This window comes from Pocillopora damicornis, chromosome 10 (genome assembly GCF_964200805.1).
Source record: "Pocillopora damicornis chromosome 10, jaPocDami1.2, whole genome shotgun sequence".
NCBI lineage: Eukaryota > Metazoa > Cnidaria > Anthozoa > Scleractinia > Pocilloporidae > Pocillopora > Pocillopora damicornis.
The window spans coordinates 18,852,830-18,880,425 of NC_142679.1; the positions used below are offsets into that span (position 1 = coordinate 18,852,830).

General features: G+C 38.8%; 4 protein-coding genes, 1 long non-coding RNA gene and 2 pseudogenes across 9 annotated transcripts; 4 read left to right on the forward strand and 3 right to left on the reverse strand.

The window, feature by feature from the left end:
• The first annotated feature begins 529 nt into the window (after positions 1–529).
• Positions 530–3,188, forward strand: LOC149039254 (uncharacterized). The gene is made up of 2 exons (XR_016180183.1): positions 530–745; positions 2,493–3,188. It is a non-coding gene; the product is annotated as an uncharacterized LOC149039254 (long non-coding RNA).
• Positions 3,038–17,868, reverse strand: LOC149039255 (uncharacterized). 3 transcript variants are annotated; one of them, XM_089183867.1, is made up of 2 exons: positions 17,749–17,868; positions 3,038–6,703 (listed from the first exon to the last, which is right to left on the reverse strand). In XM_089183867.1, exon 2 carries the CDS (start codon positions 6,672–6,674, stop codon positions 3,252–3,254), a length of 3,423 nt encoding a protein of 1,140 aa, XP_089039993.1. In that variant the 5' UTR covers positions 6,675–6,703; positions 17,749–17,868; the 3' UTR covers positions 3,038–3,251. The 3 variants fall into 3 exon arrangements, with proteins under 3 accessions (XP_089039993.1, XP_089039992.1, XP_089039994.1); XM_089183866.1 differs by lacking the exon at positions 17,749–17,868 and adding an exon at positions 8,742–8,865; XM_089183868.1 differs by lacking the exon at positions 17,749–17,868 and adding an exon at positions 8,803–9,230 and having other exon boundaries at positions 3,140–6,703.
• Positions 9,006–12,440, forward strand: LOC149039256 (ADP-ribosylhydrolase ARH1-like; annotated as a pseudogene). Its single transcript, XR_016180181.1, has 3 exons — positions 9,006–9,281; positions 10,019–10,247; positions 10,784–12,440. The product of XR_016180181.1 is annotated as an ADP-ribosylhydrolase ARH1-like (transcript).
• LOC113664271 (uncharacterized) lies at positions 13,408–16,414 on the reverse strand (annotated as a pseudogene). The gene is made up of 2 exons (XR_016180180.1): positions 14,043–16,414; positions 13,408–13,547 (listed from the first exon to the last, which is right to left on the reverse strand). The product of XR_016180180.1 is annotated as an uncharacterized LOC113664271 (transcript).
• A 54-nt stretch (positions 17,869–17,922) lies between the features above and the next one.
• LOC113664285 (ADP-ribosylhydrolase ARH1-like) lies at positions 17,923–21,594 on the forward strand. The gene is made up of 3 exons (XM_089183902.1): positions 17,923–18,276; positions 19,378–19,606; positions 20,086–21,594. Exons 1-3 carry the CDS (start codon positions 17,959–17,961, stop codon positions 20,628–20,630), a joined length of 1,092 nt encoding a protein of 363 aa, XP_089040028.1. The 5' UTR covers positions 17,923–17,958; the 3' UTR covers positions 20,631–21,594.
• A 1,274-nt stretch (positions 21,595–22,868) lies between these two features.
• LOC113664284 (GTP-binding protein Di-Ras2) lies at positions 22,869–24,520 on the forward strand. Its single transcript, XM_027179882.2, has one exon. It carries the CDS (start codon positions 23,022–23,024, stop codon positions 23,703–23,705), a length of 684 nt encoding a protein of 227 aa, XP_027035683.2. The 5' UTR covers positions 22,869–23,021; the 3' UTR covers positions 23,706–24,520.
• Positions 24,373–26,938, reverse strand: LOC113664286 (uncharacterized). Its single transcript, XM_027179885.2, has 2 exons — positions 26,699–26,938; positions 24,373–25,623 (listed from the first exon to the last, which is right to left on the reverse strand). The coding sequence occupies exons 1-2, from the start codon at positions 26,790–26,792 to the stop codon at positions 24,647–24,649; spliced, it is 1,071 nt and encodes a 356-aa protein (XP_027035686.2). The 5' UTR covers positions 26,793–26,938; the 3' UTR covers positions 24,373–24,646.
• Positions 26,939–27,596: the final 658 nt, after the last annotated feature.

A 27,596-nucleotide genomic window follows, 5' to 3' on the forward strand; every position in this document is an offset into this window, starting at 1 on the left:
CACTGATTTTCGATACTGAACAAAATAATCCAAGAAAAATCCAGGTTCAATCCAAACTTGGCTTTCATCTGAACATGGATATTGATGAATCCAGGGAAAAACCAAGTAAAAAAGAGATTGGATTTTTGGTATTTTTTCCTGTGGATGCTCAAACTCATCAAAGATCAAGTATCCCTATTTAAGTTTTCAGCGTCTAATTTAGGGGAACTCTGTTGTGTTGTCATGGCATTGCAGTAGGGTTAACAAATTGTGTCGTTTTTATGCTTGCCAAATCAGAGAAATTTTACTGCATACATTTTCCCACCATTTGCAAGTTTCATGGAAACACAAGGTGCTTCTTGAATAACTAAAAATTGACTCAGTATGAGATATATTTTGATAGGCTCTTTACTGTTATTTTTAAGTGTTTTTCTATCAGTTATCTCAAAATTCATTTTATTGTGTTATAAGGAAAAGCTTACCTATTTTGTAATGTAGCATCCAGTCACTATGTTTTGATTGTTAGTGAAGTGGACAATTTTTATTTCAGAGGAGAATGTGCATCATTAGATAAAAAGAGAGCTGCTTTCTAGCAAAGTGGTGCTGGCAACTTAGAAGCTATAGAAGATGAGTGCTCTGTTGTGGAAGAACCTCCTTTGTTATTTCACTTGAGTGTCATAGGATCTGTTTCCTGAAATTTACCTCTTTGATGTTCAATGCTGTTTGTCGCACGTGGCAAGGAAACAAGCTGTTATATCTGTCAAATGTAAGTGCAAAACAGTGGACAGAACGTAGCACTGAGATTAGCTTATAATTAGCTTCTATTGAAACAAGAGGGCACTTTTGAGAAAAAGCTTACATGTTGTAGAAATTTTGGAAAAGATTGCAAATGCTGGAATAGTCGATTTCACAGTTGTGTGCTTTGTTGCCAAGCCTTTGAAAAGGTATGAGGCTAAGGGTGATCTTTTTATGATACAAACCTTGCTGCATTTCAAATGTAAATTACTTTGTTATCATCAGATGCAAACTAGATACTGGTCTCTATCACAACATGGTCAGCTTCAGCCTCACTCCAAATCAAAGGCTTGGCAACTAAGTACACAACTGTAACATGGTCCATTACAAGGTTTTTTTTCTAAAGGTTTCTTGAAGGGAGCTGAATAATGCCTGCCTGATATGGCAGACGAATTTAAAGTTGCTGCTTCTTCCATTTTTCCTTTCTCTAACTTTATTTTTATTTTAAGGGTGAAGAAAAATTAAAACCAGGAATATGTCTATTGTGCAGGTTGTCAGTTTCAGGGACAATAAAACAATAATTCATTACCATGAAAATATAAGATTAGGTGCTGGTTTTGAGAGCTTTTGTGGGTTTTGTGTGGTAATGAGATAACTACTATTAATATATATTCCCAGTTTTGAGCAAGTTCCCATAACATCGTTCGTTCACTTTGTACACCAGTTGCAAAGGATTGTCAGTGGTTACTGTAAACTTCATGGCGACACAACAACCATGCACATGTGTCACACTTTTCATGTTAGTTTCCTTGGAAAATGTGTTTATTATTTTCATGGTTCTGTCATGCCTAAGTTTCTGTGAATGTTCCCTTTCTGTGCATAAATGTATCAGTTGGTTGATCTGTTCATGGAAAAAAATTATATAAGGTGTGGAAGATTGGTGTCAAGTGAAGATCCTGCAAGTGAGCAATAAGTTAGATGTGACTGCTGTACTGATAATGTGATGGAAATGTGTTGCCCCCCTACTTCACCCCCCCTTCCCCCCCCTCCCCCTAGGGAGGCTGTGGGTCAGAAATGACCTGGAAATTCTCACATTTTTTAATTGGCTTAACTTTTTCACTTTGACCACCAGCGTGACAATGAACATACAAACACAACAGTAATGCTGTAAAGATGTCACAACTTGTTCAGTCTCTTTTTTTCCCCTCACAATCAGTTTAAATTAGAGAATGCTTACAGCATACCAGTTGCAATATTTTCGCTAAGAAAATATGGAAATGAAAACATACCCCTTTCTTTAACTCTTTCACTCCCACAAGTGACCAAGACAGAATTTCTCCTAACAATGGCAATACAATATCAAGCAGGTAGGTGATGAGAATAGTGGAGAATATCAATTATGAGATTATTAGTTGATCCAATACCAAATTCTCTGAACTAACATCATAAGAATTGTATGGCAGATAGTAAGGAGAATTACTAATTAGATATTGGGAGTGAAAGGGTTGACAAATTTCATCTGGCTTTGCATTTTTTCTCCCCCATCCCACATCCTCCCAATTTCCAAGCAAGGTTGGATGGGATATTTTGTGAGGCATTTAAAATTTAACAGACAAGATTATGAAAGGCCTGGATGAACTCTTAGCTAAGGTCAGTTCTCAACAAATCTGCAGTTACTGTTTAGATCTAATTTTTTCCATGCCTATAAATGTCTCCTCTTCTTGTTTTTGCATTGATTTGGCTCTCTTAGACTAAAAATATGTTTGTTAACTTAACAGACTCACAACAAGCTGTTCCACATTTAGAAATTAAGGACAAAGGAAAAGGTGAAGAGAAGAAACTGCCCATACTTCATTGCCCTCCTTTTGAGTTATGATGCATGAGTGGCTGTCAGAACTGTGTCATGTTTTTCAACGTGCTGAGGAATTAATAATGATGTATGATGATGACTCAGCAGCCAGAGCTGCTCTGGAATAAATTCCAGATGAGGGTCTCAAAGCTTTCCTAAAAATGGAACCAAAGCTAAAAAAACAAATCCAGACAAATATTTTTTCTTCTTGGTTTATTTCTAATAAACAAAAGTATAAAAAAACTGAGGTCATTTTTAGAGCCCTGCCAATGATTGGTACATGTATATACAGATTACACTTAAGGTAACATTCATAAACTGTAACTTCAGTGAACAACAGTGACACTAATCCTTACTTTTTACAAGGAAGTGTGTTTTTTTTTTACTTTTTTAAAATAAAAGGACAAATTTCCTCTTATTAAGAAGGTAGAATACATATGCTGTTGCGCAGTTATGTAGGAAGCCATTTCAGTGTTCAATTAGTGGAATGAAGTTTTATTTTTGTACAATTAAGCCAAAGCATAATACTTTTAGTTAAAGTTGAGTCTTTTTTTTTATTTTTTCAATTTCAAGTAATGTTGCCAAGGGCAATTGACAAAATTAAAGAAAAATCAGCATTTGATAATGCCCTCTATGTCATAATAGAAGAAAATGGCTTGGGTGATGTGACGAGAATGATTTCTCAAGTTTAAAATTTTAGAATGGATGTGACTTTGTCAATAATATAGTCACTGTTCCAGTCATCATAGATATGATCAAGAAAGTACACCAACAGGTATAGAAAACCCCAAAATTTCATTTCATGGAGTAATTTAAAATCATGAAATAGGAGATCTAATTCTAGTGCCCTTGATACCACACTATACCCAACCAAGTAGGGTATTGACTCCAATAATTCCTTACAAAACCTAGCATTCTCGTCCTGCTTATAGTATTTGACATATTGCATAGCCAGGATAAAAGTTACAAAAAACCCCAAGAGACCCAGCATAGGAAAATAAGCCAAATTCTGCATGGCTCTGTTATAATATGATCCAGCAAATGGATAGTTCAAGATCATTGATCCCCGGACACTTTTCTTCATTGATGACCAGATGCTAGCTGTGAAGTTTTCAGGCCTGTTCAAACTGCAATCCTGTAAATCTGCTTTTTGTGAGACACGTTTTAAACATTCTTCTGTTGTCTGGCATAGATGATGATTCACTGGGTAATGCTTGGCATAGATTTCAAGGGCTTGACGATAGTTATAAGCTGCCTCATGAAGCTCATTGCATTGTTCAAATACCATTCCAAGATTCAGCATCGAGTCACCTAGTTCTGAATTATCACTTTCCAACTTCTCCATCCGAATGTTCCTTGCTTGGAGGTGACAATTTTTGGATTCCTGCAATTCTCCAAGATCCATATACACCTGCCCTAGATTACTCAATACTTCTGCTATCGCGGGATGTTCTTGATCTAACACCCTCTCTCTGATAGATAATGCAGATTTGAAGCAATTCATTGCTTTTTCAAGTTGACCAGCACCCCTGTGCATCAATCCTAGGCTGTTGTAGGATTCAGAGATCACAAAGTGGTTGGGCTGGTACAGTTTCTTCCTCATTTCAAACGCTTCCTCAAGATGTTTTTGCGCATCTCTGGTTTCATCTAGTTCACAATGCACAATTCCAAGATTATTTACGCAGTGTGCAACCTGGGGGTGGGTTTCCCCAAAGCGTTTTTTGGCTAAGGCAAGCGATCTTTGGTAATAATCCTTTGCAATCTGGTGCTCACCCAAGACGCTGTAGATGGATCCCAGATTGTTAAGGGAGGAAGCAACAGCAGCATCCTCTTCACCACACAACTCCTCCCTCATTTTTAGCGACCTCATGAAGTAATCCTTTGCGTCATCAAAGTGGCTTAGTCTATAGAATACATTTCCCAGTTTGTTCAAAGAGTCTGCAACTTCTTGACTCGACTTTTGGCCCTGATTCAAGTTGTAGCCGAGATGATTCAATGCACGCTCATGGTGTTCTTTAGCCTTTTCAAACATTCCTTGCTTCAAGTAGACGACACCTGTATTGTTTAGAATCTTGGCAATGAAAGCTTTGTCGTCTTCACTCTCTTCTTCTTTACTGCAGGTGATTTTGAGGGCACATTCAAAGTATTTCATTGCTGCTGGTAGATAATCTTGTTTGCTGCAAATGTCACCCATGCTGAAAATCGCTTCTTTGGCTTCAAATAAGCTTTCGTGTCTTGTCACGTGCAGTACCCAGTTTGAAGTCTCCAAGTGGCTACTGAACGCTTTTAAATGGGGGGCCATCATGTTAGAAAAGAGGTGAAACTGGAGGTCCAGTTCTACAAGGTCATGTTGGACAAACAGAGATATTGTCTTGATGTATGACTGAACGATCTCAAAGACTTTATCTGTGGGGTTCTTCTCGATGAAATGACTTTTCATCACCTCGTGTACGACCCGGTGCACTCTTACAAGAGCAGGATTATCTGCATCTGGGATAAGCAGACTGCATTTAGAAATTTCTGCAGCTGTGTGGAACTCGTCAATATCTGGTTCCATTTCCATCACATATTTGACAATTACGTCAAGTGCAATTGGTGCTTGCGAACACAAAGCTAGGAACTGGAACACACGCTCAAAAATGGCATTCTTGACAAGTTTTTGCAATGTCAGTGAGACAGCTGAAGTCACTGACTGTGGATAATTCATTTTCGTATCTTCGTACACCTCTTCTGTTGCCTGGCTTTTTCCCTTGTCCAGTTGCTTGACATAACTTTCCCACGTGAGACTTGCAAAACCAATATCCGTTCCTTCTCCGTCATGTAAGAATCGAACATACAGTGCTGCTGAAGCAATGCCCAAAGGCTGGTAATCTAAGGCATCTAATACTGCGCGTTCTTCTTCATCATCACCACTTGAAAGGTGGGAGATACTCCTGAGAAGATTCATGGCATCTTTTACTTGCATTCCCTCACTGAGGGAGATCATTTTGCATGAAGGGTCACCAAATGGAAGATAGGTGCTCTCTTGCGTGGTAACAAGTAGTTGTCCACAACCTACACGTTCTCCTTTCTCTGACAAGAAGCAGCGTAAGCTTTCACTTTCGTTGGTATTATCTAATATGAGCAACCAGGCCGAATACTCTCGTACCTTGGAAAATGCAAAGCTTTTCAGATGCGTAATTTTTTCTTTCTTCGTCAATTTGGAATCGCCTCCTACGATATTATTAAGACAGTATTCCATGATTCCAAGCTCACGGCAAAATCTCTTATACGATTCAAGCAAAGTCTCTTCGCTTTCAGCATCCAATGTCATGACAAATGAGTTGCAGTCCAGGTTCTCATCAGCAAATTTTCGTCCAACTTGATGAGCAATCTGACTCTTGCCACATCCTGGATTTCCGGTGACAAACACAGCTACAACACAATCATCGTCACTTCCGTTTTGGAGGTCACAAAGCATTTGCATGATTTCTTCAACTTCACTACTCCTTTCAATAACCTGATGCGATGGCTTGGGTGGAAGAACTAAAAAGTTTTTGGGCTTACCCTGAACTTCCTTTGCTAAGACAGCAATTTGCTCTTGGAGTGTTTGAAGCTCCCCTCCAGGAAAGTTCCACTGATTGACTATTGTTTGCAGTTCCTTTGTGTTGAGATTTAGAGCTAGGAATGCATTTGTGACCTTCTGAACATTGACTTGAAAGTCTGATTCCAAAACCCTTGGTTGAGAAAGATGTGCACAAAAACCATGATAGAATTCTTGCAAATCTTTAACATAACTATGTACAGTAGGACTTACATGTAACAGAGGTCCACCGAGGGAATCAGAAAAGAGAATCACAAAGAAAAGGCAGGTACAATCCCAGGAACCGCTGTCTCCATATCTAATGCTGTTCAGAAGCCTATAGTTTCTCTTCCAGCTTTTTAGTGATTCCATGTTGAAAAAGTCCATCCCATTACTGGGAGTGTCAAGCCATTGTCCACGCCTACTTCCATACAATCTATTCCATTCTTGTTTGAACACTGATTGCAGGCCATCCCGTACAATTTTTGTACTGATGTAACAAATACGGAAATAATTAAGCTCTTCCAAAGAGTACTCTTTGTTTGACATAGTTCGTGTTTATCTTGCTGCTGATTGATCTGTAAAATAAAACAATGTGTTCTTAGAATATCAAATCAATTTAAAGAATGTCAAGTTGAATTTTCATTTGAATGCACACGTTAGTAGCATTTCAAAGTCATAAATGACAATGACACGACTCATTCTAATGTGTATGAAAACACTTAATAAACTATCCTTAAAATGTATTTCAGGTCTATCCATTCCTTAAGTATTTATCTACAATTTAATGGCTAGTCCTAATGGAAATAAAAAGGAAAAAGAGAGCAAAATAACACGCAGTTAATCCATTACAAGGTCCTTGGCTGCCAATAGAAACAGATCCCTATCCTGAACAATAATTAACAATTATTCACCAAAGTGGAGGTGAATAATTGTTTTAGTATATACCACACAGATATAAAATAAAATTATTTATTTCCTTGAATTAAGAAAATAATGATCTGAAATTAAACTCTTGACATTTTGTCTCATGAGCTGCTCTGAGGTGAATAGTACTTCCAAACTAGCCATCAGCACATGTGAAATGCATTATTCACCTGTGTAGTATGTACATGAACATGTACTGATGCAGAATAAAAACACACCAAGGTAAAACATTTCTTAACATAAAATTAACATAGTAATAAAAAAAGTAAACAAATAAATTGATCCTACCACCATCCTAATTGAAGTAACATTAAATGAAAAATTTTTGTTAAGTATTTACATCATTTGCACAACAAATTTTTTGAGTAAGATCTTAAGATTCCAGCTGTGGTAAGAACTCTATTCAAAAACCATCCCCAGTGTATTTCTTTTTTAATCCTTTAATTCCCATGAGTGACCAAGACAGAATTTCTCCCTACTATATCAATACAATATCAAGTATCCAAGTAATAGGAATAAAGAAAAATATCAGTCAAAGGATTATCAGTTGATCCAATACCAAATCCTCTGAACTAACATCATAAGAACTGTATGGCAGACAGTAAGGAGAATTACTAATGAGATCCTGGGGGTGAAAGCTTGGGGTTAAGATTAGTTGTTATGAGAATGACGCCTTGTCTGAAATTGTCCAAAACGGCTTCAAATAATAATAATAATAATAATAATATTTATACATGATAACCTTATCAGTGTAATAAGCACTGGTATTAACAAAGGTTCTGTTATTTGAGTACATAAGTCAAAATTCAGAAGGCCTAAAAGGTAAAAATTCACTAAGAATTGTCACAGCTGAAAATATGTAAAAGTCCAAGTATCGAAAATATATAATATGAAAGTAACGGTAAATAAACAATTATAACATTTTCAAAAGTATCTACATCATTTACACAACGAATTTTTTGGGCAAGATCTTAAGATTCCAGCTGTGGGAAGAACTGTATTCAAAAACTGTCCCTTGTATATTTCCTCTTTTAAGATGAGTTGTTATGAGAATGATGCCTTGTCTGAGAAAATTGTCGGAAACAGCATTAAATCTGGCAAGTCCTAGGTTCCGTGCATGGGATTTTAATCTCAACGCTCGGTATTTACACCTGATATTACGTTTATGGATTCCGTGATATAGTTCATCAGCGTATGCGATTCTAGCTGCATCAAATGGTGCAGAACACTTCTTTGTATTTACATGAAGGGCGGAAGCTCATTCGAGCGAAACTTTTCATGTTGTTTCTACTGTTCTGAAGAACAAGTTGAAAGGATTTGGAAGCAGTACACAAAGAAATTTCAGATTCGATGAATAAAGCTTGCTTTGTAGGCACGGATACTAACATCCGCAATGCCTAAGATATTTTTAAGAACTGACTTCTTTCAAATATTGAAATCCACTAAAGCACAGGTGGTTATGAGCAAGGAAAAGTTATGATTTCGGTAAATTAGCAATCTAGTTAGTAAATATGCTTAGTTAAGGCAGGATCACCGTTGTACCGAAGTTGGTAACGGAGATTTTATACTGTGCTGATCGCAAGAACATGTATCTACAAGTAGTAGGCAATGGATCTCTTTCGAATAGCTATACGTGATCAGGCATGATTCACCGAGTTTGGTCCGCGTCAAAATTAATTAAACACTCACCTAGGCTAAAATGATCTGCAAAGTTCATTCTTGTTACATCTTTATATGGGAGGTTATTTACCTGTGCAAATCAAGCGAAACGAAGAAGGGCAAAGTTCTTTTTTAACAGGCGTTCGCGTGATTAATATTGTGACGAGATGAGCCTGGATCCGACTCGGTTTAAAATCTTCCTCGTTCCAGTCCTATAACAGTTTTAAGAAACTTCCGCGTTCCACAACTCAAGCCTTTTCAACTCGCAAATTTATCCATGCGAATCGGTCCAAAATGTCTTCCATGGATCAGTTCAAGGCTTCAATGGTTTTAAGTGCTGTAGGGGATGCGCTAGGCTACAAGAATGGCGAGTGGGAATTCTGTTATCCCGGTGAGGCTATTCATCAGCAGTTGCAAACACTCGGTGGCCTCGAGAGAATTGACGTTAAGGGTTGGATTGTGAGCGACGACACTGTGTTACACCTGGCCACTGCTGAGGCTCTTGTGTCTCCCTGGAAAACACGTGAAGAACTTTTCCTCAAACTTGCTGCAAATTACAAAGCTGGCATGGTAAGCAGAATACCTTTGAAATTGAATTAATGTCAGATCCAACCATTGAATCTGCATAGTTGGGCAATCTTGAAGGAAAGTGATGGGGACATGTATTTTAGGGATGTCGCAATCATAGTCAAAACTCTTATGAAAAATTCCTCTTGGGTTGTCGAAATTCATCAGGAATAAATAATCTTTGTTGCTGTTCCGACATCCCTGCGTTCTGTCTAGCTACAGACAATCATTTCCACTTAACGATCACTCGTAACAATTGCAGTACGGCTCACAAACAATGTGTTATGTTTATGTACAAGACTATCACTACTCCCACTAGATGGGATCCATTGTAGGGTAAAAACTCTCCCCCTTCCCCCACACACTGCTTTTTTAGCACCCTAACCCAGCCAGATCTCTAGCCAGTCTCTTTTGATCAGAGCTAAGTTGCTCAAAGCTGGGTTAAGATAACCCATGGTTCGTGTCAAATCAGATTTAAGACCTGAAAGCTTTAAAAGAAAATTCAGTCCGATTCTTTTTGACTAGAATATGATTATTGGATGCTCTAAAAAGATTACAGAAAATTATCCCAAAAAAACTTTTGAATGAAGTAATAAGGAAACCCAGATTAAAATTTAACCTTGGGTTAGCACTAATTGGCCTTCGAACAACTGGTCACTATCCACTTTGCTCTCACATCTCTTACAAGGAACACATTAAGGAGACTTAATTTCATCACATTCAATTCTGTCTTTTAACAGGAAGATATGAGAGGCCGAGCACCAGGGGGCACAACTGCATCAAGCTGCGCACAACTGAGACCTCTTATAAGTCAAGGCTATATGATACCATTTGACCCTGAGGGGGGAGGATGTGGTGCAGCTATGCGTTCCATGTGCATTGGCCTGTTGTATCACTCCCCAGACAAGCTTGAAGATCTTATTGCTGTTAGTATTGAGAGTGGAAGGATGACGCACAATCACCCTACTAGTAATTTTAATTTTTAAATGCTTCTCTTTTGAATAAGTCATCATCTTCATTATCTTTATAAGGTCGGTACAAACCAGTTAGGGTACTAGACAGATGAGCTAATCACAAATATGAAAATAAAGTTTCCATCAGCCAACCTTGAATCTTAGGTGATAACCAGGGAAAAAAGTTTGGTCGGCACAAAAAAAGGCAGTTTGCACAATGTTTCATGCCCCAAGTGAATGCTGACCACAAAAACTTGTCTAAAGGTAATTTACAACAAAAGGCCAGAAAAAGATATTATTAACCCTTTACACCCTAACACCAGTATGTATATTCTCCATACTGTCCTTTATTTCTATGGTGCTGATGAGGAGAATTTGTTTACCGATCAAAAGCTTCTTTTGCTGGTGATCATTTCCTTTATTCTCATAACCTTAGTGTGTGATTCAGGGGGGATATTTTAGGGAGAAATTAGATGTTAGGCACTCTTAGGGGTTATAGGGTTAATATATTCAGTGGACATGTAATTTAAAGTTTTCGTTTGTTTTCTTCAGGTTACCTTGGTTCTTTAGCATCTTCTTTACTCACTTCACTCGCTGTCCAAGGAAAACCTGTCGGAGTGGGGTGCAGTATTGTTGTCCACTTTGCCTAAGGCCATGAAGTACATCGAAGAGGTTGGTCGTGATGTAGAAGAGAACAAAACACACTGGTCATACTTCACTGAGGCCTGGACAAAATATCTCTCACTTCGTGGAATTCTCCAAGGCAATAGTGACCCTGTGTTTCCAGAGCCGTTTCACATTAAGGAACGTGATGCCTTTTACGAATCAGTCAGTTTTAGTGGGTGGGGCGGATCCAGCGGCCACGATGCACCTATGATTGCTTACGACGCTCTTCTTGGTGCCGGAGTATCATGGGAGGAGCTTTGTAGCCGCGCCATGTTTCACGGTGGTGACAATGACAGCACAGGAGTGATCGCGGCGGCTTGGTGGGGAGCCTTGTACGGCATGGATAGTGTACCCAAGGGCAACTACATGAATTTGGAGTACAGAGAAAGAATTGAAAATGTAGCTGCTAAGCTGTTTGCGAAAGCTGAAGATCTTCAATAGATTAGTGGCGAGCAATTACGATCATAGTTATGTGAAGAATGACAGCTACAATAACTAAAAGACGTCGATGACGAGACGAATATTAGAGCCGAGAACACGACGATCATGATGACGATACGACGATTATAACGAATACGACAAGATGAAAGCGACGAAAAAAGTTGACGAAAGCGACAACAAGGTAGAAGATTATATTCAAGACGACCGTTATGGCGATGATAGTGAAAATAACAAAACAATGATTTCTTTGGATATCACAACGTGTTGCAAATATCGCGAGAAAAATCTTGATATTTTATATTTAGGCTGATGCACACTCAACGAGAGGCCATCTCACAGAATTTAGTACCCAATAAAATCGTAGTGGTTAGGGATAAGTTATATAACGATACTAAACATTAGATTCAGCTCTGAAACATTCAGTAGTACGCTTTATCGATTGGACTAATATTGTAAGTCAATTTAACTGCCTTTCTTTTAGCGAGCGCCTGAAGTATTGCAGACATTCGCTTTGTTTAAAGCCAAAATAATAGTCTATACATGTTATTTACCGCGGAGCCATATCAGATTTTTCCCTTCTTTGTATATTGCGGTTAAATCTATTAGTTGAAACAAAGTGAATACTAAACAACTTCCACAGTTACACTCATTTATTCTCGATTTGAGTGACATCTTTGCCACCGAATGAAAGGAAGAAAATAAGAGAAAGAACTGAACAACAACAGGGCCAGATAGAACCAACGATTTCTTTCATTCCTTACCAAGTTTTAGAGGCCACTATCTCTTTAACACTCATTATATCAGAAAGGTTCTCGAAATGTCGACAGTTCCTGTTTTGCTCAAATGGAAGCAGTGATGTGCCTGACATAACTTTGGCACACGATAGTGCAAAACTTGGCCTCGTGAATAAACAAATTCATATTGAATCAATCCTCCTCATCGTCAAGTGTCCCAGCACTGCTGCCTAACATTTGTGTTTTGGTTGTCAGTTAAGTTAAACCCCACCCCTAGATGAATTTTAAAGCAGGTGTGTTATCGATGTCACTGCCATTGTTATTCTTTTTTAACAGCTAAAATATTAAATGAAAAAACTTTGAAAAAACAGCAAGTGGTTAATTTGCAATGCTACGAAAGAAGACGCCCTCCCTCTCCGTTAGCAGAGCTAAGCCCGCCCCCCCCCCTCCCCCCAGATAAAAAGTCAACACATAAAGCAAAAATAGGCGCCGTTAAGACGCATGTGACTACTGCTTAGAAGGTGAAAACTACAAAAAGTAGAACTGGCGTAAATATGCGGTGATGTGCATAAGAATACATGCAAGTAGTTGGAATAAGGGACTGTTGATTTTTTATAGGGTGAAGGGGGGGAGGGGCTGGCGGGATTTGATAGATAGTCAGTGTAATTTATGATGACCTCTCACTGGTTTATCAGAAATTTTTTCGGCGGGTTTGTTCCTTTTAAAGCCAAATTTTTTTGCATGCCTCCCCCTCCCCGTCCTGAATTTTATTGTTGTACTGCCAAAGAAGAAGAATGAAACAACAACTTTGTGAGATCTATTTAACACAATTTGCTATATTGTTATTTTATATTATCTATAAGTAACAAAAAAAAAAAACGAATTGAATATATTGGTTTTTGGTTTGCTCCAACTGGTATTAACAAGGTGAACAAACAAAACTTGGATCAATATCAGTATCTGGGCAAATGCCCACCTACCCCTCCCCTAACCCAATATTAACCTTAACTTGTTGTCAATTGACTGCTGTTGAGTTTGGGGAGGGGTAGGTGGGCAGTTGCCCAGATACTGATATTGATCTCAAAACTTAATGAAACACTAGTTACTATGAGTTTATGGTGGTGATTTCCAATATTTCTCCTTCAATGGTTGTGGATACAAATTGTTTGGTATCTTGAGTTAGTGACACAGCTAAGACTTCAGTAAAATCTTCTGTAAGCTTTATTTCTTTATTTTTTTAACTTTTATGGGGCTCTTCTTTCCACTATAATCTGCGAAAATCTTACGCTTTCTTGGTGAGAAGCACACTGCTCTAGTTATTGTTTCATTTCTTCCTGGTAATTGGCATTCAAAGGACTTTTTGTTTTACACTGGAGAAACATTATGTATGTAACCAGCAAATTCCTTGTTTTGTGTAGGAGCAATGGTGTTGTTAGTACATGTACATGTAGCTGGTTTTGAGTGATGGTCCATGACTGAAAAAGAAAAGAAAAAGTTATTAAATTACCTGTAAATAGATTGACTTGCAATGACTGTCAATAAACAAAGAATTATTGTTGATTAGTAAATACAGGATGCTATATTAATAAAATCATTTACAATGTAATGAATTAAATAGTGGATATTTACCTGACGATGACTGTGAGAGGACAGGGAGGGACACATGGATTGGGTCATTGTTAAACATCACAAAAACTTTCAAGTTATCAGATTATATACTAGTCTTTTAGCATTCATCATATTACATCTGGGTGTGCTTGTGTCGTTCTTTTTATAACACACAAGAAAAGTTTACAGTGAAGTTAAAAAATTGTTACAAAAAATACGAAGAGCCCCTGCAAAGGAATTTCAGCCAAATTCTGCATAGCTCTCTCTTAAACAACGATCCAGCGAATGAATTGTTCAAAATCATCGATCGCCTGAAATTTTTCTTCATTGATGACCAAATGCGAGCTTTGAAGTTTTCATACCTGTTCAAACTGGGATTATTTAGATCTACTTGTTGTGAGACGCGTTTTAAACATTCTTCTGCTGTCTGGCACAGGTGATAATTCACTGGGTAATGCTTGGCATAGATTTCAAGGGCTTGATGATAATTATAAGCTGCCTCACGAAGCTCGCTGCATTGTTCAAATACCATTCCAAGATTCAATATCGAGTCACCCAGTTCAGAATGATCACTTTCCAATTTCTCCATCCGAATGTTCCTAGCCTGGAAGTGACAATTTTTGGATTCCTGAAATTGTCCAAGATCCATGTACACCTGTTCTAGATTACTCAGTACTTCTGCTATTGTGGGATGTTCTTGATCTAACACCCTCTCTCTGATAGATAATGTAGATTTGAAGCAATCCATTGATTTCAGGTTGATTAGCACCCCTTTGCATCAGTCCAAGGTTGTTGTAGGATCCAAAGATCACAAGGTGGTTGGGCTGGTATAGTTTCTTCCTCATTTCCAACGCTTCCTCAAGATATTGATTTGGGTCTCTGGTTTCATCTTTTTCGCAATGTAAAGCCAAAGCCAAAGCGTTTTTTGACTAAGGCAAGTGATCTTTGGTAATAATCCTTTGCAATCTGGTGCTCACCTTGTCACCCAATACGCTGTAGATGGATCCTAGATTGTTAAGGGAGAAGCAACAGCAGCATCCTCTTCACCACACAACTCCTCCCTCATTTTTAGCGACCTGACGAAGTAATCTTTCGCGTCATCAAAGTGGCTTAGTCTATAGAATACATTTCCCAGTTTTTTAAAAGAGTCCGCAACTTCTCGACTCGACTTTTGGCCCTGATTCAGGTTGTAACCAAGATGATTCGGTGCAAGCTCATGGTGTTCTTTAGTCTCTTCAAACATTCCTTGCTTCAAGAAGACGACACCTATATTGTTTAGAATCTTGGAAATAAAAGCTTTTTCGTCGTCGTTCTCTTCTCCTTTGCTGCAGGCGATTTTGAGGGCACATTCAAAGTATTTCATTGCTGCTGGTAGATAACCTTGTTTGCTGCCAATGTCACCTATGCTGAAAATCGCTTCTTTGGCTTCATTTATACTTTCACGTCTTGTCACGAGCTGTACCCATTGAGAAGTCTCCAAGTGGCTTCTGAATACTCTTAAATGGGGGGCAATCATGTTTGAAAAGAGGTGAAACTGGAGGTCCAGTTCTACGAGGTTATGTCGGACAAATAGAGATATTGTCCTGATGTATGACTGAACGATCTTAAAGACTTTATCTGAGGTGTTCGACCCGGTGCATTCTTACAAGAGCAGGATTATTTGCATCTGGAATAAGCAGACCGCATTTGGAAATTTCTGCTGCTGTGAGGAACTCATCGATATCCGGTTCCATTTCCATCACATATTTGGCAATTACATCAAGTGCAATTGGTGCTTGCGAACACAAGGCTAGGAACTGGAACACACGCTCAAAAATGGAATTCTTAATAAGTTTTTGCAACGTCAATGAGACAGCTGAAGTCATTGACTGTGGACAGTTCATGTTCGTCTCTTCCTAGACCTTTTCTGTTGCCTTTCTCTTTCCATTGTCCAGTTGCTTGACATAGCTTTCCCAAGAGAAACTTGCAGAACCAATATGCGTTCCTACTCCGTCGTGCCAGAATCAAACATACAGTGCTGCTGAAGCAATGGCCAAAGGCTGGTAATCTAAGGCATCTAATACTGCATGTTCTTCTCCATCTGCATGTGAAAGCTGGGAGATTCACGGCATTTTTTACTTGCACTCCCTCGCTGAGGGAAATAATTTTTCATGAAGGGTCACCAAATGGGAGATAGATGCTCTCTTGCGTGGTAACTAGTAGCTGTCCACAACCTCCTCGCTCTTCTTTCTCTGACAAGAAGCAGCGTACGCTTTCACTTTCATCAGCGTTATCCAATATGAGCAACCAGGCGGAATACTCTCGTACCTTGAAAAATGCAAAGCTTTTCAGATGCGTAATTTTTTCTTTCTTCGTCAATTTGGAATCGCCTCCCACGATATTATTTAGAGAGTATTCTGTCATTTTAAGCTCAAGGAAAAATCTCTTATATGATTCAAGCAAAATTACTTTGCTTTCAGCGTCCAATGTTATGACAAATGAGTTGCAATCAGGGTTCTCCTGCGCAAATTTTCCCCCAACTTGACGAGCAATCTGACTCTTTTCCACATTCTGGATTTCCAGTGACAAACACGGTTACAACAGAATCATCGTCACTTCCGTTTTGGAGGTCACAAAGCATCTGCATGATTTCTTTGACTTCACTACTCCTTTCAATGATCTCATGCGATGGCTCGGGTGGAAGAACTACGAAGTTTTTGGGCTTACCCTGAATTTCATTTTCTAAGACGGAAATTTGCTCCTGGAGTGTTTGAAGCTCCCCTGTGGAAAAGTTCCGTTGATTGACTATTGTTTGCAGTTTCTTTGTGTCGAGATTTGGAGCTGTGAACGCATTTGTGACCTTCTGAACATTAGCCTTAAAGTATGATTCCAAAATACTTGGTTGGGAAAGATGTGCACAAAATCCTTTGCGGAATTCTCGCAAATCATTAACATTATTATGTACAGTAGGACTAACATGTAACAGAGGTCCACCGAGGTAATCGGAAAAGAGAATCGCATAGAAAAGTTATATACAATCCCTTATCACTGTCTCCATATCTAATGCTGTTCAAAAGCCTATAGTTTCTCCTCCGGCTTTTTCGCGATTCCATGTTGAAAAAGTCTATCTCAATACTGGGAGTGTCAAGCCATTGTCCATGCCTACTTCCGTACAATCTATTCCATTCTTGTTTAAAAACTGATTGCGGGCCATCCCGTACTTATGCTAATGTGTATGAAAACACTTATTGAACTATCTTTAGAATGTATTTTAGGTCTATCCATTCCTTAAGTATTTATTAACAATTTAATGGCTTGTCGAAATGGAAATGAAGGGAAAAGAGAAAGCAAAATAACACGCGGATAATCCGTCACAAAGTCCGTGGCTGCCAAGAGAAACAGATCACTATCCTGAACAATAACTGCATATTTCCTCTTTTAAGATGAGTTGTTATGAGAGTGATGCCTTGTCTGAGAAAATTGTCGGAAACGGCATAAAATCTGGCACATCCTATGTCCCGTGTTTGGGATTCCAATCACAACACTCGATATTTACACCTAATTTTACGTTTGTAGGTTCCGTGATGTAGTTCATCAGAGCATGGGATTGTAGCTGTATCAAATGGTGAATAACACTTTCTTGTATTTGCATGAAGAGCAGATGCTCCGGCGAGCGAAACTTTTCATGTTATTTCTTCTGTTTTGAAGAACATGATGGAAAGAATCAGTAGAGATTTGGAAGCAGTACACAAAGAGATTTCTGATTCGATGGATAAAACTTGCTTTGTTTGCTCGGATACTAACTTCCGCAATGCCTAAGATGTTTTCAAGAACTGGCTTATTTCAAATATTGAAATCCACGATAGCACAGCTGGTTATGAGCAAGGAGAAGTAAAGATTTCGAGAAATTAGCAGCCTAGTTAGCCTATGCTTAGTTAAGGCGGGATCACCGTTGTACCGTGGTTGGTACATGTATCAACATGTGGTTGAGGCTAGGGATCTCTCTCAGATAACTACACCTATATATTATCCCACTATCAGGCACGATTGACCGAGTTTGGTCCGCGTCAAAATTAATTAAACACTCACCTAGGCTAAGATGATCTGCAAAGTTCATTATTGTTACATCTTTATATGGGAGGTTATTTACCTGTGGAAATCAAGCGAAACGAAGAAGGGCAAAGTTTTTTTGCAGACGTTCGCGTGATTAATATTGTGACGAGATGGCCTGGATCCGACTCAGTTAAAATCTTCCTCGTTCCAGTCCTATTAAAGTTTTGAGAAACATCCGCAACTCAAATGTTTTTAACTCGTAAATTTATCCACGCGAATCGGTCCAAAATGCCTTCCATGGATCAGTTCAGGGCTTCAATGGTTTTAAGTGCTGTAGGGGATGCATTAGGCTACAAGAATGGCGAGTGGGAATTCTGTCATTCCGGAGAGGCTATTCATCAACAGTTGCAAACACTCGGTGGCCTCGAGAAAATTGACGTCAAGGGCTGGATTGTGAGCGACGACACTGTGTTACACCTGGCCACTGCTGAGGCTCTTGTGTCTCCCTGGAAAACACGTGAAGAACTTTTCCTCAAACTTGCTGCAAATTACAAAGCTGGCATGGTAAGCAGAATACCTTTGAAATTGAATTAATGTCAGATCCAACCATTGAATCTGTACCTAACATTATCTTTCAGAATTACCTCAGAAAAATATTTATTTCATCACCTATTCTATTTTTAAGAAAAATGAACAATATTTTTAAGTATCTCATCTTCATTTGCTTGTTTACTGAGTGCATAGATTTCTTGATGCTCAAAATCATCAAAGATCAAGAATCCCTATTTAAGTTTTCAGCCTCTCACTTAAGGGAACTCTGTTGTGTTGTCATGGCACTGCAGTAGGGTTTACAAAAAATGTGTTATGTTTAGGTACAAGATTATTACTACTCCCACTAGATGGGATCCATTGCAGGGTCAAACCTCACACACTGCTTTTTTTTGTTAGGCTTCCAGTGAAGTATCTCATCTCCATTTGCAGGTTTACTGAGTGCATAGATTTCTTGATGCTCAAACTCATCAAAGATCAAGTACCTCTATTTGCGTTTTCTGCCTCTCATTTAAGGGAACTCTTTTGTGTTGTCACAGCATTGCAGTAGGATTTACAAACAATGTGTTATGTTTATGTACAAGATTATTTCTACTCCCTCTAGATGGGATCTATTGCAGGGTCAAACCTCTCCTGCTTCCCCCACACACTGCTTTTTTCGTTAGGCTTTCAAACAGTTTCCTGTTACCCGTTTATACTTCTGGTTTGGGAGAGGCACTTTTAGAGAAAAGTTTCTTGTCCAAGTAGATAGCACCATAACCCAGCCAGATCTCTAGCCAGTCTCTTTTGATCAGGGCCAGGTTGTTCAAAGCTGGTTTGAGATAACCGATGGTTCATGTGAAATCTGATTTCAGATCTGAAAGCTTTAAAAGAAAATTCAGTCCAACTCTTTTTGTCTAGAATATGATTATTGGATGCTCTAAAAAGAATACAGAAAATTGTCCCAAAAAGGCTCTTGAATAAAGGAATAAAGAAACCCAGATTAAAAATTTAACCTTGGGTTAGCACTAACTAGCCTTTGAACAAACAATCACTATCCACTTTGCTCTCATATCTCTCACAAGGAACACATTAAGGAGACTTAATTTCATCACATTCAATTCTGTCTTTTAACAGGAAGATATGAGAGGCCGAGCACCAGGGGGCACAACTGCATCAAGCTGCTCACAACTGAGACCTCTTATAAGTCAAGGCTATATGATACCATTTAACCTTAAGGGGGGAGGATGTGGTGCAGCTATGCGTTCCATGTGCATTGGCCTGTTGTATCACTCCCCAGACAAGCTTGAAGATCTTGTTGCTGTTAGTATTGAGAGTGGAAGGATGACGCACAATCACCCTACTGGTATCTAATTCCTAATTGCTTCTCTTTTGAATATGTCATCATCTTCATTATCTTTATAAGGTCAATAAGAACCAGTTAGGGTACTAGACAGATGAGCTAATTACAAATATATATGGTTAGTGAAAAAAAAAAGGTAGTTCACACAATATTTCATGCCCCATGTGAATGCTGACTGTAAAAGCTTGTCAAAAGGTAATTCACAACAAAAGGTCAGAAAAAGATATTATTAACCCTTTACACCCTAACACCAGTATGTATATTCTCCATACTGTCCTTTATTTCTATGGTGCTGATGAGGAGAATTTTTTTACTGATCAAAAGCTTCTTTTGTTGGTGATCATTCCTTTATTCTCCTAACCTTAATAAGTGATTCAGGGGTTATATTGTAGGGAGAAATTAGATGCTGGTCACTCTTAGGGGTTAAAGGGTTAATTTATTCAATAGACATGTAATTCAAAGTTTTAATTTGTTTTCTTCAGGTTACCTTGGTTCTTTAGCTTCTTCCTTTTTCACTTCACTTGCTGTCCAAGGAAAACCTGTCAGGGAGTGGGGTGCAGCATTATTGTCCACTTTGCCTAAGGCCAAAAAGTACATCGAAGAGGTTGGTCGTGATGTAGAACAGAACAAAAAACACTGGTCATACTTCACTGATGCCTGGACAAAATATCTCTCACTTCGTGGAATTCTCCAAGGTAATGGTGACCCTGTTTTTCCAGAGCCCTTTCACATTAAGGAACGGGATGTCTTTTACAAATCAGTCAGTTTTAGTGGGTGGGGCGGATCCAGCGGCCACGATGCACCTATGATTGCTTACGACGCTCTTCTTGGTGCCGGAGCATCATGGAAGGAGCTTTGTAGCCGAGCCATGTTTCACAGTGGTGACAGTGACAGCACAGGAGTGATCGCGGCGGCTTGGTGGGGAGCCTTATACGGCATGGATAGTGTACCCAAGGGCAACTACCAGAATTTGGAGTACAGAGAAAGAATTGAAAATGTAGCTGCTAAGCTGTTTGCAAAAGCTTAAGATGTTCAATAGATTAGTGGCGAGCAATTACGATCATAGTTATGTGGAGAATGACAGCGACTTTGACGAAAAGACGTCGATGACGAGACGAAGATTAGAGCCGAGAACACAACGATAATGATGACGATACGACGATTATAACGAAGACGACAAGACAAAAAGTTGGCGAGGTCGTCAACGAGGTAGAAGATTATATTCAAGACGACCGTTATGGCGATGTTAATAAAAATAACAAAACAATTATTTCTTTGGATATCACAACGGGCTGCAAACATCGCGAGAAAAATCTTAATATTTTATATATAGACTGATGCACACTCAACGAGAGGCCATCTCACAGAATTTCAACACCTAATAAAATCGTAGTGGTTAGGGATAAGTTATGTAACAATACTAAGCCATATTAAGTTATATAAAGATACTAAACATATTAGATTTAGCTCTTAAACATTCAGTATTACGCTTTATCGATTGGGCTAATATTGTAAGTCAATTAAACTGCCTTGTTTTTAGCGAGCACCTGAAATATTGCAGACATTCGGTTTGTTTCAAGCCGAAATAATAGTCTCTACATATTATTTACCGCGGAGCCACATCAGATTTTTCCCTACTTTGTATATTGCCGTTAAATTTATTAGTTTAAACAAAGTGAATACGAAACAACTTCCACAGTTACACTCATTTACTCTCGATTTGAGTAACATCTTTCGAATGAAAGGAAGAGAATAAGAGAAAGAACTGAACGACAACAGGGCCAGATAGAACCAACGATTTCTTTCACTCCTTACCAAGTTTTAGAGGCCACTATCTCTTTATCACTCATTATATCAGAAAGGTTCTCGAAATGTTGACAGTCCCTGTTTTGTCAGAAATGTAAGCAGTGATATGCCTGATATAACTTTGATAGTGGCTCACGATAGTGCGAAACTCGGCCTCTTGAATAAACAAATTCATATTGCATCAATCCTCCTCCTTGTTAAGTGTCGCAGCACAGTGCTGCCTGACAATTGTGTTTTGGTTGTCAGTTAAGTTAAACGCCACCCCTTTATGAATTTTTAAAGCAGGTGTGTTATCGATGTCACTGCCAATAACTGTAGAGTGAGTTTGAACTTTTCTATTTTGCGGTTTTTTTTTAACAGCTAAAAAGTTAAATGAAAAAGCTTCGAAAAAAACAGCAAGTGGTTAATTTTAAGTGTTACGAAAGAAGGCGCCCTCCCTCTCTGTTTGCAGAGCTAAGTCCCCTTCCCCCTAGAAAAAAAGTCAAAACAAACAAAAACAGGAAAGTAAAATAGTACAGTACAAATCGCAAAACTGGGCTTGTCACGATCACGGAAGAATCAGCGGACATAATTTCAGGGCAAGGTAACACTATTCTTTCCGGCCGCGGTAACGGTCCTGATAAGTGCCCATGAATGAATAAATAAATTGAGACAACAGTGAACTTAGAGTTGGACCAACATTTGAACATCAAAACAGAATATTCAATTAGTCCAGTATACTCTTGAACTTAGAAACAACAAATAATTAAATGTAAGCAAAAGCCATTGCGACGAATGCATAGACATTATTTGTTGTTCATGAGCACTGAAGCGGGAAATTAGAGATCAGTAATCAGGCAATTGCAGCCCCATCGAGGATTAACCCACGGTGAAAGGGCTGGACAGGAGCCTCTAGTACTAGAATGCTATCAGCAAATAGCCAAAACGCTAGTAAAAATACTTATAGTGGCACAACGTTCAGAAAACGATCGTGGTGGTAAGATGTTAACAAAAAGAAATTAGGAAACTGCGGTGAACTCGGTGGAATTAATTTGTGGCGAAATTTCACTTAAGAAAAACCGGACTTTCGTTGAAAGCAATATTTTGTACGCAGTTCCATTTAAATCAATATTTAAAAAAATGTCCAGATGGGCTTGCAGGTATCCCTGTTTTCTGAATGAAATTTCATTTTCATAATTCCAGTTATTTGTCCCAACTGTTTAAAAAAGAAGCCACTGTTAGTGTTAGGGTTTGCTAACGGTGTTATTGAATGGCACCTACTAGAATGCCCTTGATCAAAGATTGGAATCGCAAATTAAAATATCAATCTCGTAGTACGTGATGAAATAAAATACGCGATAAAATATCAGGGAAAAAATGTTAAGAATTCTCGTAGATCGTGCTACATTTCGCGACCGAGCACCAACATATTTTGGCGGCGTGAAACAACTAGCGGAAATCCGTTTTTAGAGACGTGATGAATTTTAATCGTGTATATGGTTCTATAAAATGACAATCGAGAGATTTTTCCCCAGAGAAACGAATGAAGGCTGAGTTCAGAGCCTCGATGTCTTAGCAGGAACATGAATGAATAGCGCTTCAAGAACGTTTTAAAATTTTTTAACTGGAGAAAATGAAAGAAAGCCATCAAGGCGAGGTACCCTCTAACGTCGCATCGTATGCTGCAATTCCGCCATTTGACTTTTGCATCTCAATTCTTGGCAGTGGAGGTGTTGGCAAAACAGCGTTGTTGAGATCGTTTTTCGATCAACCTTTTGAAGAAAAACACATTCCGACCGTCGATGATTATTATGTACACTCTCTGTCGATGGACGGGAAGCACTTTACACTTTGTATCGTGGACACTGCAGGTTCGTACTCCTTTCCTGTAATGAGGAGCTTGGCTTTAAATTCAAGCCACGCATATATCGTCGTTTACGCCGTGGACGACGTAGTGTCGTTTGAAGAAGCTGTGAAAACCATGGAAGAAATATCTGTGCTAAGAGGTAACAGTGAAAACGTTGTGCCTGTTATTCTGGTTGGCAACAAGTTGGATACGGATGTTACCGAGCGCGAAGTGACCGCACGTGAAGGGTACGAAGCTGTTTCAGTGCTGTCTCGCCTCGAAGGAGAATACATCGAGGCGTCGGCGAAGATAGATTTCAGAGTGGACAAAATCTTCTCGAATATGCTTGAGGCATTGATATATAAAGGCAGAAAAAGGAGGCGGAAAAAGTTTGCAAAGAGAAGATTGAGAGTGGGACTCGGCAAGAAGCAGAAATTTAAGGAACCACATCGCACCTGTAACATCATGTAAGCACGTTGTTATCTCTTGAAGGAAATATTTAATTGTTTACAAAGGTTTGCAAAACAAATCCTTTGTCATCGAATATAAATTTCAAAGCGATTTAAAGATATATGATTTATTTATGAACGAGTAATTTAAAGCGTATTTATATTTCAATTCTCTGGTTTCCTGGAAGACATTAAAATGACCACAGAGAGTCAAAATCTGTTTGATATTTATAACTATTCTCTTCATGCTAAGCTAATTTATTGTAAATTTTAGGTGTCCCGCACACGCACACGAGAATTGGAAAGGTGGGGTGGAGCGGGGTGGGGGGGGGGGGGGTGGAATCTAGAGACCCTACTACTTATATGAGAGGGATTAAAACACAAACCCGTTTGTCGAAACACAGACCCGTCTTTACCGGAAGACTGTCTTGTGCAGAAGACATTATTCGCATGTTTTTAAATGAATGATCAATATGAAGATACATTTTAATCTAATATTCTTAGAGTTTCAAATTCTTTTAAAAAGAATCTTTCGTCAATTTTTAGAAGGTTTTAAAAAGATTAAAGCAAACGTATAATTTTTAAATGATCTTAAATCGACCTTATTTATGTATATACGCCTTCACTTTTACCTGAAAGACAATTTTCTGCTCGGGGACTGCGCGACACTTTTCTTTAATTGTACGTCCTTGGGTAAAATTGTTTTTTATTATAGTGTTGCATTATCATTGTAAATATGTATTGTAGTTAAGATATACCGTTCAAAATAAATGCAAGTAAATACCTAGTGCTATTCTGCTATCTCAAAATCTTCAAATAAAAGTATTTTCATCGTCATCATTGCTCGTTGCTGGCACCTACTCCTCAGTATCCGTCTTCTGAAAAGTATTTTAGCGATCCTTTTATCGGTCATTGGATTTCGTGTGCGCAATTGCTTTGGAAGAACCTTAACATCAGTTTTCTTTAGCATTTACTAATGCTGTCACTATACTTCAACATCCTGTTTCTCAGTAAAGCCAAGTTTAGAATTCCATCAAGCTCATAGTTAAGTTTCAAAGGATGAATGAACGCCAAGTTCTCGTCGTACGATTTCCAGAAGTGCTCAGCCTTTCTAACCAAGGGTTCCCCCGCTTTTCCAGGCAGGTAAATCCCAGGGATAAACTTAAAATTCTCCACCTTGTCAAGCATACGACACATGGTAGGAACTGCAATTTCTAAGAATGAACGGTGCTTGTAGAAAATATAGGAGAGTGTTTGAAACGCTTCCGAAAATTTACCGGGTATGTAAAATATGTCTGAGCGACCGCGGTAGCAGTTTAACGTTCCATTTCCATTCTCTTTCAAAAGTTCTATCGACCTCTCCACGTCCCATATCGGGCTCCAGGGAGGAGCATTTGCATTCAGTGCGTCGTTGTGATTATCATCAATCATAGTTGGCAACCATTCATTTTTCAAGGACTTGCCCAAACCCCGGATTTCATCATAAGATTTTTGACAGGTTTTCATTCCCCATGTGGAATTCCACCAATACCAATTTGCAGGCTGAGTGTAGTTAAAAAGTAGTATCGTTCCCTTCGGCCCTTCCCAGATTTTGTCCCGGTCCATTCCAACGAAGTTCCAATAGTTCAATAAAACGTCATCGTTGATAAGTAAATATCCTGTATACCCCGGATGTTTCTCCATGGCACGTGACATGCACGTGTAGGAGAAGTATCCTTTGTTAATGTACAAAGCCTCCACAGTGTAGTCCTTAGTCTTTCGCGGTCCGCAAAACATTATCGTGGGAAATGCATGCTTGTATAGGGCAGTGAGCGCTGGAATACTTGAGTAGAAAGGATAGTTGTAAACAATTACCAACACGATGTCTGAAAATTCATCTCTGAGGCAGGCCGATTTTGAGTCAATGAGCACTGCAGAATTTCTCAAAATGGAAAGTAAGCCTGTGAATTTAAAGATACATGTGAAAACCTCGGAAGTTAAACGCCGTTTGCTCTATTTTAATTTTTTTTCCAAAAGAAGCACTAGTGATATTGTAGATAACGGACCACCTCTCTCGTGGATGTTATGAGGGGAAGTACCTGCCTATCGAGCAAATAGGGCTACTCTCCCCCACCCCCCAATGCATATCAGTGGTTCATGTGGTCAGAAGTCGAACTATTTAATTCATTCATGTATTTATTTGTGTGCAAGAGCTACGGAGGAATGATTACCAAATACGTCCATACATACGTGCCTAAAATTCGGTAAATCGAAATATCAAAGAGCAATGAAAATAAACAAAATGAAATATTTGGAATTCTTTCGACACCCGTGAAATCGTGAAGTTTGACCAAAGAGGTGTTTCTTGCTTTTATGCTGCACTTCTCTTGGTTGATTATGCAAAGGTTGTGGTTGTTGCTTTGTTTTTTGTATGTGAAGAGTGTTTTGGAGGCAAGGGAAGAAAGTTTTTAGAGACAGGCCGCGCCTCCCTGGGATACCCACGCGTTTGGAAAATCTTGGAGAGATTAGTGTGGAGTAGGAATTGTCGATTTACTGTATTTATTCTGTTCATGGGACACTTGAACAATCTCTTATCTCATTCTCCTGTATTGGGGATCACAAGAGCCAATCTGTACGCTAAGTTACCAAGCCTTTGGACAGGTGTGAGGATGAGGGTGATCTTAACGTAATTTTAACGAAAAAATAGGTTGAATTACCATGTATTATTCAAATGTGAGAAGCAGCAAAGGTTTATCGATCGATGAAAAGCGTCTGAAATATCACCTTGAACTTCAATCTCATTTGGAGACTTGGGAACTATGCTCGGATCATAACAACTTAACAACAGTCGTTCACAGGTCTTTTTCAGTCCAAACTCGTTCCCAGAGCCCCCTTTCCACAATTCAAAGGATAACAGCCTGGTGATGAGAAGTTTCTTCGTACATTCAGTCTTGAAGGGTGTTACTAAAATATGAAATTTTGGTAAAGTAGAAACGTCCCGTGATCAAAACCTTAGTGGAAAGTTATTTCACCTACCGTAAGCGATGCCACCCAAGAACGATACCATGAGAACAACCACCAGGTTTCGCTGTGCTCGAAGAATTTTGCCGCGAAACGTTTGAGTCGACATAGCTCAGATTTCCCAGTTCCATTTTCAAAGCTGAGTGAATGGAACTTCAAAGTTTAAATCACCTCACATGTTAGTGAGGAAGGCGTGTTCGACAGCCATCTATGAAGGTTGTTTTTTTTTTTTTAACGAATATTGCCCTATTGTCCGTTTGTAACCTGTTATTTGCAACAGGTATTGACTAGGCATTTAAATATTCTAAAGCATTTCAGTTAGCAGCTGTTTATTACCTTCGTTGTAACTTTTAACAATAATTCAGGGAGAGCAGGAATTTTGTCAACATTTATTCAATGGTATTTGTGCGTTTCCCTAAAGCGTAAATGAATTGTTCGTAAACGCAATAGCATGTTAGTTAGCCTTCTACAACCCATGATTTTGATCAGCTCCATCAGAGGTGCCAACAACTTTCACGATTAGACATCTCAAGGAGTCCTATATATGCTCCCGTGATTGGCTGAAACTCAATCTGACCTATCAATTAACTTTTCCACAGTCTTGAAGCGGCAATTTTTTGTTTCCAAACAAAATTCTGTCCAAACTCTGAGAAAATGGGTAGGCGAAAAAAAAAAAGAGAGCTCTCACGGAAATGAATAGAAATTGGGCTAGACTCCAAACGCAAAACTTGATTCTTCGCTGTAATTTCTTTAATTCATGACAATTAGTCCAAATCGATTACCACATAACCATTAGACATGTTAGACAGTCTCTATTCCCTGAGATAGAGAGTCACTGGTATCTAGAGTAGTTCACTCTAGAGGGGGGTGCACGTAATTCATCGTTCTCCTTACACGTGGTTAAATGCTTTGC

What these genes read in the sequence shown, in the direction of transcription:
- LOC149039255 (XM_089183867.1), bottom strand. Translation starts at nt 6,674, where the DNA reads ATGTCAAACAAAGAGTACTCTTTGGAAGAGCTTAATTATTTCCGTATT.
- LOC113664284 (XM_027179882.2), top strand. Translation starts at nt 23,022, where the DNA reads ATGAAAGAAAGCCATCAAGGCGAGGTACCCTCTAACGTCGCATCGTAT.
- LOC113664285 (XM_089183902.1), top strand. Translation starts at nt 17,959, where the DNA reads ATGTTTTTAACTCGTAAATTTATCCACGCGAATCGGTCCAAAATGCCT. An exon ending in CAAATTACAAAGCTGGCATG is followed by an intron (nt 18,277 to 19,377) that starts GTAAGCAGAATA and finishes GTCTTTTAACAG; the next exon opens with GAAGATATGAGAGGCCGAGC. An exon ending in GACGCACAATCACCCTACTG is followed by an intron (nt 19,607 to 20,085) that starts GTATCTAATTCC and finishes TGTTTTCTTCAG; the next exon opens with GTTACCTTGGTTCTTTAGCT.
- LOC113664286 (XM_027179885.2), bottom strand. Translation starts at nt 26,792, where the DNA reads ATGTCGACTCAAACGTTTCGCGGCAAAATTCTTCGAGCACAGCGAAAC. An exon ending in CTTGGGTGGCATCGCTTACG is followed by an intron (nt 25,624 to 26,698) that starts GTAGGTGAAATA and finishes TTAAATTCACAG; the next exon opens with GCTTACTTTCCATTTTGAGA.